General features: G+C 38.4%; 3 protein-coding genes and 1 pseudogene across 3 annotated transcripts in view; 1 reads left to right on the top strand and 3 right to left on the bottom strand.

Annotated features, from left to right (window-relative positions):
- Positions 1 to 507: 507 nt before the first annotated feature.
- Positions 508 to 4,419, bottom strand: LOC130554058 (tripartite motif-containing protein 16-like). The gene is made up of 6 exons (XM_057333470.1): positions 3,586 to 4,419; positions 3,216 to 3,311; positions 2,613 to 2,846; positions 2,332 to 2,491; positions 2,143 to 2,199; positions 508 to 2,020 (listed from the first exon to the last, which is right to left on the bottom strand). Exons 1-6 carry the CDS (start codon positions 4,171 to 4,173, stop codon positions 1,455 to 1,457), a joined length of 1,701 nt encoding a protein of 566 aa, XP_057189453.1. The 5' UTR covers positions 4,174 to 4,419; the 3' UTR covers positions 508 to 1,454.
- Positions 4,420 to 5,015: 596 nt separating this feature from the next.
- Positions 5,016 to 6,124, bottom strand: LOC130554272 (stonustoxin subunit beta-like; annotated as a pseudogene).
- Positions 5,881 to 7,481, bottom strand: LOC130554271 (E3 ubiquitin-protein ligase TRIM39-like). Its single transcript, XM_057333786.1, has 4 exons — positions 7,196 to 7,481; positions 6,788 to 6,876; positions 6,432 to 6,656; positions 5,881 to 6,336 (listed from the first exon to the last, which is right to left on the bottom strand). Exons 1-4 carry the CDS (start codon positions 7,479 to 7,481, stop codon positions 6,136 to 6,138), a joined length of 801 nt encoding a protein of 266 aa, XP_057189769.1. The 3' UTR covers positions 5,881 to 6,135.
- A 1,246-nt stretch (positions 7,482 to 8,727) lies between these two features.
- myo10 (myosin X) overlaps positions 8,728 to 12,693 on the top strand; it is a 40,959-nt gene continuing 36,993 nt past the window's right edge. The window contains exon 1 of the mRNA XM_057333503.1: positions 8,728 to 9,081. Coding sequence (XP_057189486.1) covers positions 9,060 to 9,081 — 22 coding nt within the window. The 5' untranslated portion in view covers positions 8,728 to 9,059. The remainder of the gene's footprint in view (positions 9,082 to 12,693) is intronic.

The following is a 12,693-nucleotide window of genomic DNA, read 5'->3' as shown; positions in this document are numbered from 1 at the left end:
ACAGGGTGATCAAGTACACGAAACACTGATTTTTTTTTAAATACGTAACAAACACAGCCATTTTTCTTCAGCAAGTTTATTTTAGTTGATTAAAATGTAACATATAAAGCAACATCAATTATTTTTATTATACTACAGTGTGTAACACATTTAAAATGCTCCTACACGTATGCCACCTTATATTGAGTTGTACAATAAGCACGCTCAGACACTCAGAAAGCAAACGACTCAATGAATCCAACTTTTATCTTTTCACGCCCCCTGCTGACAGCAGTCAATACTGCACTGGACAGAAATAAACTGTGAACTTGGTAAAAAATGAGTGCAGTCAGAGATGTAAAAACATACTTATTCATTATAGTTAAAGCATGGTTACGTCAACAAAATTAAACTCAATTAAAGGGTATTCATCAAGTAAATAGTTCTGCATTTATTACTTAAAGGTAAATAAAAAAAATTGAATAGATACATTTTTTTTCAAAATGTGAGACAGTAGAGAAATTATAAGTTTGATGTACAGCCTTTATAAAACCAAACTGTAAAAAGAGAATCAGATGGAAGTTATTTTTACAGTAAAATGGTGTAATTGTACTATGAACTAATTATCTGAAGAATTATTATTGAGAACTTGTAACATCACAATATTATTTTTCTACATAATCGAAAGAGAGATGTGATGTTGAGAGAGTCTGTAGATCCAGGAGGAACAGAGAGAGAGAGAGAGAGAGAGAGAGAGAGAGAGAGAGAGAGAGAGAGAGAGACTGAAAAAAACTCTACACAGACACAAAGACATACAACAGAAACATCAATACATTTATAATGCATAGATTGCAGAAATATATCATCTCTGGTATATCAGATCTATATAATAATCTCTTCAGTTTCTCCACCACTTCAGCCAAACTTACACTTTAAATGTTTTATTTATATTGGATGCTCAAATTTGTGGTATGGCAATATTATCTGTACACTTTCTATATTTTCTATACTATTACTTTTAGGCCTCCATAATATTTTCAGTTCAACATGAAGTAAGTTTCATTATTATTGACAGTCATGTGAGAATTATATGACCTGCATCAAACTGCAACATAATTAATATATTTTTACAAGCAAACAAGCCTATTCACATAAAAACACATTAACCCAAACACAATTTTGCACCCAAATGTTCACACATGATTGTTTTAATGACAAAGATTTCTTTTGATTCCAATCTGGCATCAATCACTAGATTAATCTTAAGTGAAGATGTTTAACCTAATCATATCTGACATGTTATTTCATTAAGGGCTAGTAGTTAAAGATTTGGGTTTATAATTAAGTTCTAAGTTTAAACCTGTTGACTGGGAATCAAAAACCTGTCATCATTTGCTGGAGACTGTCTCTATAAATTGTAATATGCAAATTAGAAAAATATTTATTGTTGAGACCCTGTGACAACTATATAACTTTTAAAAATTCTTTGCAAGTAATTTTGTTACATAACACAATTTTACTCTTGATATGTTTTTATCCAAAACTGATCCGTAAACCCAAAACCCAGGATAGAGAGGTTGAGTGAATGTGGTGTGGACTCTGTGGATGAGGGTCATTGTGTCAGAGACGCTGTAGAAGGACAGAATTCCTGCGCTGTGGTCCACGTACACTCCTATTCTAGAAGATCCGGGCACTACACAGAGTTTAGTGTTTTTATGATTGTGATAGAATGAGTAACTGTATTCAGAGCAGTATAAACACCAGGACTGTACATTATGTCCAAACCTACAATTATTACCCTCTCCTTTCCTGCTGATGCTCTTATATGACACTGATATACCAACATTACTACTCCACTCAAATTCCCAGTAACTGCGTCCACTCACACTCTCTCTACACAACACTTGAGCTGTACCATCAAATCTGTCTGGATGATCAGGATACAACTGAACTGTGCCAGTGTTAGTAATCACTGTGTTCCATTCAGACAGACAGAGGTGTTTATGTGCTGTGTTTGGATCCAGTGTCAGCTGGTGGGAGTCTGAGAAAATAAAACAAATAATAATTTTGATTGATATGTGAAAACTTCAAATTGGTTGATGATATAAAATACAACATTTTCTCTCTGTATGTCTCTTTGCATTTATGCTAATAATAACTTACATTGGAGGAAATCCTTTCTGGTCTTTGGTTCATGACTGAATATCTCTTTGTGTTTCACTATGGAAAATAAACATTTGATTGTAAATATTGTCAATTGAAATAGAACCTCAAATATTTCAGACTCATTTTAATGTGCATTGTATTTCAACACAGTAATGCATTGTAACGAGCAAATGAATTACACTTTACCTTCAACTGATATATTTTCTATCTTTTCTCTGCAGAACTTCTCCAGATTCTCTTTCAGATGAGACACAGATTTTCCTGCATCATCAAAAGAGAGGAGAGAACTGACAGTGATGTTGAGTGAGGCTGTAGATCCAGGAGGAACAGACAGAGACTGGAAACTCTACACACACACAAAGACAAATATTAGAAACTAAAGACACATTTGATAGAAAATACAATCTCTTTAAACGTGCTCTTCAATTTCTAAATGCCACTGTACTGTTTTTTTAGATCTCTGTGACCTGGAGGAAATGGATGTGATCATCTGTGTGTGAAAGCTGCTCCAGCTCAGTGTCTCTCCTCCTCAGATCATCAATCTCCTGCTCCAGACGCTTCAAGAGTTCTTCAGCTCGATTCACTGCAGCCTTTTCCTGATCTCTGATCAGCTGTATCACCTCAGAGCGACTTCTCTCAATGGAGCGGATCCGTTCAGTAAAGATCTTCTCACTGTCCTCCACTGCTGCCTGTGCAGACCGCTGTTGGAACACACACACGCACGCACGCACGCACGCACGCACGCACGCACGCACGCACACACACACACACACACACACACACAGAGAGAGAGCGAGGGAGAGAATTTTTTTGAATTTTAAATAACTCTTTATTACAAGTTAGTTGCCAAAGCCACACATCATATTACCACGAGGCAAAAGATAGGGAAAGAAAAAAAAGGAAAAATAAATATACATATATCAATTACAAGAAATGGGTGAAAACTAATTAAAGAGAGAGAGAGAGAGAGAGAGAGAGACATTACACAGTCTGTTCAGTCTGGAGAGTCCTCATTGAGTGTGAAGCAGCTCTTCCAGCAGTCAGCAGTTGATCTTCCGATCAAAACTCACCTTATGAGTCTCCACAGCCTCTCTCAACTCCTGTAGCTTCTTCTGTTTCTCCTGCACTCTCTGCTGGTATTGTCTTTGTATCTCCGTCAATTGTTTCTGTTGGAGGCGTTATTTAAAAACAGATCAATTGAAATAGCTGATGTTTAAGAAGCCTAGAAATAGCTGTCTAAATTGTTATATTCATCAAGATACTGTCATGAGGTGCTTGTGAGGTTTATGTAAAAACAGAGGATAAACTCTATCCTCTGAGTGATCCTTGTAAAACTGTTTTAAGTCTATTTTAGTGATTCTTTTTAAGGTATTGTTCTCATTTAGGTATCGTGAAGGAATATTTCTGAATTGGTTAGAATAACACTCTGTGCTATCATACCTGTTTCCAAGTCCGCTCTTCTTCAGTTGATACTGTATTGTGATTTTTGTGCTTGCCCACCATACATAGAAGACATATACAATGCTGATCAGTACGACAGTAAATCTCTAAAAGTTTCTCATGTTGAGGGCAGATCATCTGCTGAAGTCGTCCAGTGGCATCTATCAGCTTGTGCTTCTTGCCTTTGAAGAAATTCTCATGTTGTTCGAGATGATCTTGACAGTAAGAGTTGAGACACACCAGACAGGACTTGACGGCTTTGTGTTTTCTCTCAGTACAGACGTCACACTCCACATCTCCAGGTCCAGCATAACAGTGATCAGGACGAGCAGCTTGTAGTTGAGTGTTCTTCAGTTTCTCCACCACTTCAGCCAGCATGGTGTTTTTACCTAAAACAGGTCTTGGACTGAAGGTCTGTCTGCACTGAGGGCAGCTGACTCTCCATTGATCGTCCTGATTCCAGTAATCCGTAATACAGCTCATACAGTAACTGTGTCCACAGGGAATAGTCACTGGATCCTTCGGGAGATCCAGACAGATTGAACAGATAAACTGATCCTGAGCTAAAGCAACATTGGCTTCTGCCATATTTATGTATGTACACAAAGACAGAGAAACATACAGCGCCCAGATCAACGATTGGTTAGTTTCGTTTTCGCTGAACTGAATAATTTCCTTGTTCTGTCAAATGCGCAAACAAGTGTGCTTGTCATCATATAATAAACAAGTCCACCAGATGTCAGTCTTGTAGAGAAAGCTAGTTACCACAAATGATAGAAAACTAATCTGATTCAGTAAACACATGATTTTATTCTCACTGCTCACCACATTTTATTTACACATTTTGATTTCTAAAGAAGCTCAAACCTGTGATATGGTAATATTATTTGTCAAATTTGTCTGTATTTTCTATACTATTACAGAACCGTTTCAGTTTTTACTATATATCTAACAAAAAATCATATTCAGTACCCAAAAAGGAAATCATAGAGAAATATAATATATGATTTCATCAGCCATGGATGTAAAGTAAGTATAAGAACTATATGACCTGCATCACACTGCAACATATACAATAAATATATTTTTACAAGCAAACATACAAGCATATTCACATGAAAACATTTACACAAACACATACAGTTATGTGTCATGGTTCTGCCCCACCTTGTCTTGCTTCTCTTGACCTAGTGGCAGAACCATGATAGAACCTCTTGTTTTATGTGGAGAGTGACGTTTTGTCCCTGTTGGTCTTCCACTCTCCGGTGTGGCGTCTCTGTTCCCGCCCTTTCGTCTCGTTATTGCTTGTTAATTAGTTCATGTCCTGCACCTGTCCCCTCTTGATTTATCCCCTTTATAATGCCCTTGTGTCTTCTGTCTCGTGCTGGTTCATTGTGCTGTGTTGTGTTTGTGTAATGTGGTGAGTCTTTGAGTTAGTTTAGTTTATTTTGTAGTTGTGATGTGTTTTAGTCTAGTCCTGTTAGTTTAGTTAGTCTTGTTCCTGTTTCCATGTTTGTTACTTTACCCCCACGTGGATCTTTGTTTTGTTGCTTATTATTTATTAAAATTTGTGTTAACCCCTTACCCGCTGTCTGCACTTGGGTCCTCTGTCCTTGTCTTCGTGTCTCTCACCACCCACCGTTCATGACAGTTATGCACCCAAATGCTCACACATTTGTATTGTTGATGTCAAACAAAATCAAACAGGGGAATGTCTCTAAGTGTACTGTAATATGTAAAGTGTTAAGCTGAAGATTTATTAAGAACATGTGACGCTGTTATTTGTAGAACGTCAGTTGTTTTGCGGCATTGCACACTTTTACTCTTGCGCTTGTATTACAACATGATTTCTAAAATCTAAACCAAGGATAGAGAGGTTGAGTGAATTTGGTGTGGATTCTGTGGATGAGGGTCATTGTGTCAGAGAAGCTGTAGAAGGACAGAGTTCCTGCACTGTGATCCACATACACTCCTATTCTAGAAGATCTGGAGTTTAGTCTCAATGTAATTGTGCAAGAATGAATAACTGTAGTGAGAGCAGTACAAACACCAGGACTGATCATTACATCCGAATCTACACCCATAACCTGGTCCCTTCCTGCTGATGCTCTTATATGACACTGATATACCCACCTCTCCACTCCACTCGACCTCCCAATAACAGCGTCCACACACACTCTCTCTACACAACACCTGATACAAAATCTCAAATCTGTCTGGATGATCAGGATACACCTGGTCTGTGGCAGTGTAAGTAATCACTTTGTTCCATTCAGACAGACAAAGTAATGTACACGCTGTGTTTTGATCCAGTGTAATCTCGTGGAAATCTGACAAATATATAAATAAATAAAAAGTATTATATGTGTATTATTTATTATTATATAATATTTGTTATATATGCTAATAGTAATTTACATTGGAGGAACTCCTCTATGGGCTTGGTTTCATGGCTGGAAATAATCTATGTGTGCTTTACTCTAGAAAATCTACATTTTCTACAATATTGTCAATTAAAATAGCACCTGAAATATTTCATATTCGTAGGACTTAAAGAGTAAATTCTAAAGAGTAAATGAAGGACACTATACCCCTTTCATATATCTTTTCTGTCTCTTCTCTGCAGAAATTCTCCAGTTTCTCATTCAGATGAGACACAGATTTTTCGACATCATCAAAAGAGAGGTAAGAACCGACAGTGATACTGAGTGAGGCTGTAGATCCAGGAGGAACACAGAGAGACTGGAAACTCTACACACACACAAAGACAAACAACATTTCACAGAAAATATATTCAAAACATGACCTTCACTAAAAGACTGTGCTGTTTTTCAGATCTCTGTTACCTGGAGGAAATGGATGTGATCATCTGTGTGTGAAAGCTGCTCCACCTCATCATCTCTCCTCCTCAGATCATCAATCTCCTGCTCCAGTTCCTTCAAGAGTCCTTCAGCTCGACTCACTGCAGTCTTTTCCTGATCTCTGATCAGCTTTATCACCTCAGAGCGGCTTCTCTCAATGGAGCGGATCAGTTCAGTAAAGATGTCCCCCACTAATGTCTGTGCAGAGCGCTGTAAAGAGAGCGAGAGAGAGAGAGAGATAGAGAGAGAGAGGAATCAGTCCATTCATTCAGCTCTTACTGGTTCCTCACACAGTCTGTTAGTCACAGTGGACTACTGACCTCACTTTGCATAAAACTCACCTTTTGAGACTTCACAAGTGCTTTTAAATTCTGAAGCTCCTTCTGTTTCTCGTTGATTTTCTGCCGGTATTTCCTTCCTTTATGTGTTTCTATAGTGTATTTATAATAAAAAAACAGATAGTAAATGATAAATAACCAATAATAACAAAACAGCTGTATTCGTCTAAACTATTTTATTTTGTTTAAAAAGAAAAACTAAAACCAGTATCTTTAACGAAAAAATATATTGTGATTCTTTTTAATGTACAGTGTTTAATGCGGGAGCATGAATGGAGACGAATTGGTAGAACAGAACAATATGTGCTGTCGTACCTGTTTATCTGTCCTTTCTTCTTTAGCTGATATACTATTGTGATTTTTTATGCTTGTCCACCATACACAGATAACATATACAGCACCGATCAGTACGGCAGTAAATCTCTATAAGTTTATCATGTTGAGGGCAGATCAGCTCCTGAAGTCGTCCAGTGGCATCAGTCAGGTTGTGCCTCTTTTTACATAATAGAGGTCTTGGACTGAAGGTCTGTCTGCACTGAGGGCAGCTGTAGACTCTCTTCTGATCATCCTGATCCCAGCAGTCTGTAATACAGCTCATACAGTAACTGTGTCCACAGGGAATAGTCACTGGATCCTTCAGGAGATCCAGACAGATTGAACAACTAAACCGATCCTGAGAAACACTTGCTTCTGCCATTTTAATGTACACAAAGAAAGAGAAATGTACATGATTGATAGCCAGTTTCGTTTTCCCAGAGTTTTAGTATTTCCTTGTTCTGCAATTTGTCATACTGTATAGGCTAGTCTAATAAAGTCCACTAGATGTCAGTATTATAAAGTCACAAAGCTGCGCATTCTATATCTTGATAAAATTGCATTTATACATTTATTTATCGTGTACTGTAGCTCAAAATTGTGATAGTAATAATAAGTAATATTTGTCAACATGTATGTGATCATACATGGAATAAAAATGAATGAATGCCTATAAGCCCAAACATACATAAATGTACAAAGTCTAAACTCAAAACAGAAAATAATTGTGGTTTGGATTTTATGGATGATGGTCATGCCATCAATTATTTTCAATGTAATGTATAGCAAATTTAGATTAAGTTTAAAAAAAGTTTAGGGGTGAACAGCCACATTTTGAAAGGTTTGGGGGAATTTGTAGAGTTGGGCAGAAGGTGGTGTAGGGCAGCGGTTCTCAAACTGGGGGCCCCAAGATGGATCCAGGGGGACCACAGATTTCGTAGTATTTTATGAAATAGAGAAAATTGTCATAAATTGTATACAATCAAACGTCAGAAAAATAAGACCACCAACCAAAATAATTGATGTTCCAGCATAACTATATTTGTTTTGAGTTTAATTAAAATACTAAGTTTAAGATTATAAGTATTTATTTGGGGGCCTTACAACGAAAAAGTTTGAGAATCACTGGTGTAGTAGGGCATTTGTGCAGGGCAGGCAGCTGTTAAAAGCATACTCAGCAATCGTGATGTCTTTTACAGCCTGACCAGACATGACCATTGAGTTCCTGTGACGAGTAGTCACTCTACACACTACACAAACATGAAGAAAGTGATAAAATCCTTCATAATCATTGACTTTTCCAGCTCTCTGACACGAGGGTTTATGGTCACAGACTCGAAACTAATTTCTTAAATGATCAATGATATTAACAAATAAAAAATAAACAAATTCATATAACATATAGTTTAGTGACTTCTGTAATGCACCTGGAGGAATCAAAAGAACTCTCCGTTTGGTCTTCGTTAGATTTTGCAAACCACGGGAACGGCAGGCGCTTCGCTCCGCGCGAGTCTACGGGGCGTCAGAAATTTTGCCATTCAAACTGCTCGCGGGGCGGAGCCACCGGTCAGGGATCAGACTCGGCGGAGTCGCTGCAAACTTGGCAGGGGACCAAGCCCTCGCTGTTCACCGAGGCGCGTGTCACGCCGGCATACAAAGTGGCCTCGCGCTGTATTTTTTAATCCCGTCACGGACATCCGAAAGCCCCTCGCGAGACCTGGCGGCACAAGCGCTCGTGAACGATTTACTCTTTTCTTCTTGCAGCAAAACACATGATAGTTTTTAACATCTGTATGGTCTGAAACAAAGACGCGTCTCTGCGAACGGGAAAGAGAGAGAGAGGCTTCATTAGTTACCAGAGTTCAGTGAGATGCGTGAACTTTCCACGCTGTTGTCTGTCACCGATGGTTCGGCTCGGAGACTCATATGAAGACCTCAGACATTAATAGTTATAAGGACAATGGATAACTTTTTCACAGAGGTAATGTAAAAGTACAGCTTTACTGTTTGTAAAATGTTTAATGTACCTGTTTTTGTTACCAAAACACATGGAAGTTTAGTTACTGTAACAACTAAGTTTTTGTAATAAGGGAAACTAACGTCAACTAATCGGTTGTATGTCTCTCTTCAGTGTCGCTTTCAAAGTTGTTTAATGTTTAAGTGTGCGTGTGTGTGTGTTGATCCGTTTCTGCTCTCGGTTTGGTCTCCTGCAGTCTGGGATTGTTCCCAGCGGAGATCGCAGGCATTTCCTCACCTTTCCTCTTTCTTCCTCCTCAACATCCCGTCGCTATTATTAGAAGTCCAAACATAAAATCACCGTGTACACTTACTGAATGAACAAGTAGTATTTCAATCATGAATACTCAACCTTTATTGTATATTCGTGTAATAACCAATATTGTACAGTACTCCTAACATAAAGTAGGTTACTGAATTTATTAGATGTAGTATTCTATAATAATACGAATATGATATGATACGAGTGTTCATTTATGGTCTATTAATATTACTAATAATATTATAGACACAGGATTTTATTTTAAAGGGATAGTTCATCCAAAAATGAAAATTCTGTCATCGTTTACTCACTCTCGTGTAATTTCATACCTGTATAAATTACTTTGTTCTTTGTTCAGGGGAAAACAAAGAAAGATATTTGGAAGAATGTTAGACATCATTGACTGCCATAGGGAAGAATTAAATGGTAGCCAAAGGTGCCCGAGAACTCTTTTATTTTCCTAAATTCTTCAAAATATCTTATTTTGTGTTGAACAGAACAAAAAAATACAATATTTTGTTTCATACTATGGTAGTGGATGATGTCCCAGAACTGAAAATTGCTAACATTCTTCCAAATATCTTTCTCTTCATTGGAACTTTTAAACATTTGTGACCATGTCTTTTTGTGATTTACTGTTTTCTACATAAAATGATTCTAGATATTGTAAAGATTCTGTGAAAATCTAATCTTGATTTCTATAATATTGACTGAGTAAGGCCATGTCAAAGATTGAAATCATAGTAAAATGAATGGTTGCAATCAAACTTCATCTCGCAATTAGCTGAGGACGGAGACTTTTGCCTGGATTTCACTGACAGGCTCACATTCGAAAATTGATATGATTTGTTTTAAATATTTATTATTTGTTTTTGATTATGTAAAACGAGAAATAACATGACCAATTATTCATGTAATTTTGGGGAATGTTTGTTTGGACGGATGATGGGAATCAGACAGTGGTTTTATTCATCCCTCATGACCTGATGGGGACATGAGTTTGAGATGATGATCAGCCGCACGAGCCGCTCCCTTGAGTCGGTGCCACGTGAGTCACAAACAAACTCTGCCAGTTTTCCCTTGAGGTGGCTCAATGGGATCCCCAGACTGCGCTTTTCACCTATGGAGGTGTGGCCCAATTAAATAAACCTCTCAGACCTTAATTCACCTGTGCTAGCTCAGAAATATTGATTATACCAATGGTTCTTAACATTGGTCCTGGCTTCCCAGAACTGCATGTTTTTGTCTTTTTATCTGACGCTCATTTCAGTTCCCGAAGCTAATGAGCCGATGATTTGAAACGCATGAAATGTGCAGTGTTGTGTCCCAGAGAACAACAGGAACATAATCCATGTAAAACATAATTCCTGGTTGGCCGCGTGCCTGCAAAGGGGAGCTCCAACCTTAATAAAACGCACCTGAAACAGCTAAAAAGGTCTTGAGGATTACTTACAAATTACAGACGGGTGTGTTGGAGCAATGTGGGGCCAATACCCAGCAGTACAGTGGTCCTCCAGGACTGCATTCTGACAACCCTGGGCTGTGTTCATTATATATGAAGTGCTTCGTGGTCTCGGAGGGAAGCAGTGAGCTTCCAGAGCTCGAACTGCACCAATTTTACACAATAGTGTCAAATATCCGCCGGCTGCTGCATATCTAGCAGGCGAATCGGTTCTGAACAAAAGGAGCAGTCTTTAAAAAGAGAGAGTGCAGCGTGCACGGAAACACATTCAGCAGAAGCTTGTGGGATGGGGGGAAGAGAATCATGACGCTTTTCTCTCACATAGCTCTGTCTACAAGACTGACCTCAGCCAGAGAGAGAATGAGACACTATGATTCCTGTCTCACACATGGCTGTTGGACACGACTCCACAGAGAGTATATAGAGAGTGATGAAGTTGATTATTTCTCAAACATAACTGCCCCGTTCTGTCTCTCCAGCTGTTTGTGTTTTGGTTTAGCACGGATGCATATGCAGGTCCGTTTCTGCTTTAGGTGTGTTTGTGTATGGCTGTGTTTGAACAGCAGTGTCATCAAGGTTAATGCCTCCCTGCAGTCGCTGTGGGTGGAGCTTAATCAAAGGTGAAGCGCTTTGTTTTCCTACGAGTTGGCCAATCAGAGTTGCAGGTACTGTTGGACAGTTTTGCTTTGGTAGAGAAGAGCGACGGTCAGAGTGAAACACTCCAGGTTGCTCTTTTCCACAGTGTGATTATAGTGGCTGACTGATCAGAGATCAGTGAATGTGTGTTTTGTAAAGCTGTGGATGCAATAGTGAGGTCTCATGCTCAACTTTCACTTTGATTTGTGTTTTGGTTGTAACTTTCTTTACTGTTGCATTGCTGTTAAAGGGACAGTTCACCCAAAAATGAAAATTCTGTCATCATTTACTCACCCTCAGATTGTTCCAAACATGTATACATTTCTTTGTTCTGCTAAAAGCAAAGGAGGATACTTTGAAGAATGTCAGTAACCAAACAGATCTTATCCCCCATTGACTTTTTGTTTTTGGGTGAACTATCCTTTTAATATTTTAAGCAGATGCACATGCAGAGTTTTGGGATTTGAACTCCTCGGTAAAACACACATTGGGGGTGGATCATGTTCAGCACCTGGTGTATAGCAGCCATGGCCGTGTAACACTATACACGAACACATATTTACCTATCCAAATGAGGGCATGCTCTTAAGGATCATGTTAATTATAATTACTGAAAACATAGAGTTTTGTAGCCAAAGTCAATGAGTGTCGACATTGAGAGCATCTAACCCATATGCTAGTTCACTTCTAAACATCGACAAAATTAACTTACACCGCATGCGACCGGGTGCAATGCGACACAACACACGGCTTGTTCTAATGGGATCGTCGCATCACGCCGCATCCAGTGTTAGACAAAATTTTAAATTATAAGGGCTTCTAATGTGTTCTATTGTCTTTTGTCGTGTCAGGTGTAGACACGGTGATAGCAGAAGATTTATGTATGTTTGTTTTTTCTGCTCTAAAAATACACAAAGGCCGTAAATGACAACAGATTTTTGTCCAAATGCTCTTTAGACCGAACTTCTACAGAGTAGACAAAGCAAATGATCCGCTGAGGGTCCAACTTGATTTGACTGACCAAGTTTAAACATAAACAAGAGATTTTTGATGGTGCTGAGAGAGGGAGAGGACCCGCACATTATTTCAGTGTCACATGCAAGAACATTGAAATAAACTCGATTTATCAAAATAAAGGTCTATTGACAAAAATGCAATATAATATACTGTACATAACTAGCTCTTCAGAGGTGTATAAAGATCTTGCATAATGAGGCG

The sequence above is a fragment of the Triplophysa rosa genome, linkage group LG5, assembly GCF_024868665.1.
Source record: "Triplophysa rosa linkage group LG5, Trosa_1v2, whole genome shotgun sequence".
NCBI classification, from domain to species: Eukaryota; Metazoa; Chordata; class Actinopteri; order Cypriniformes; family Nemacheilidae; genus Triplophysa; species Triplophysa rosa.
This window is presented reverse-complemented; position numbering and strand designations above follow the sequence as displayed.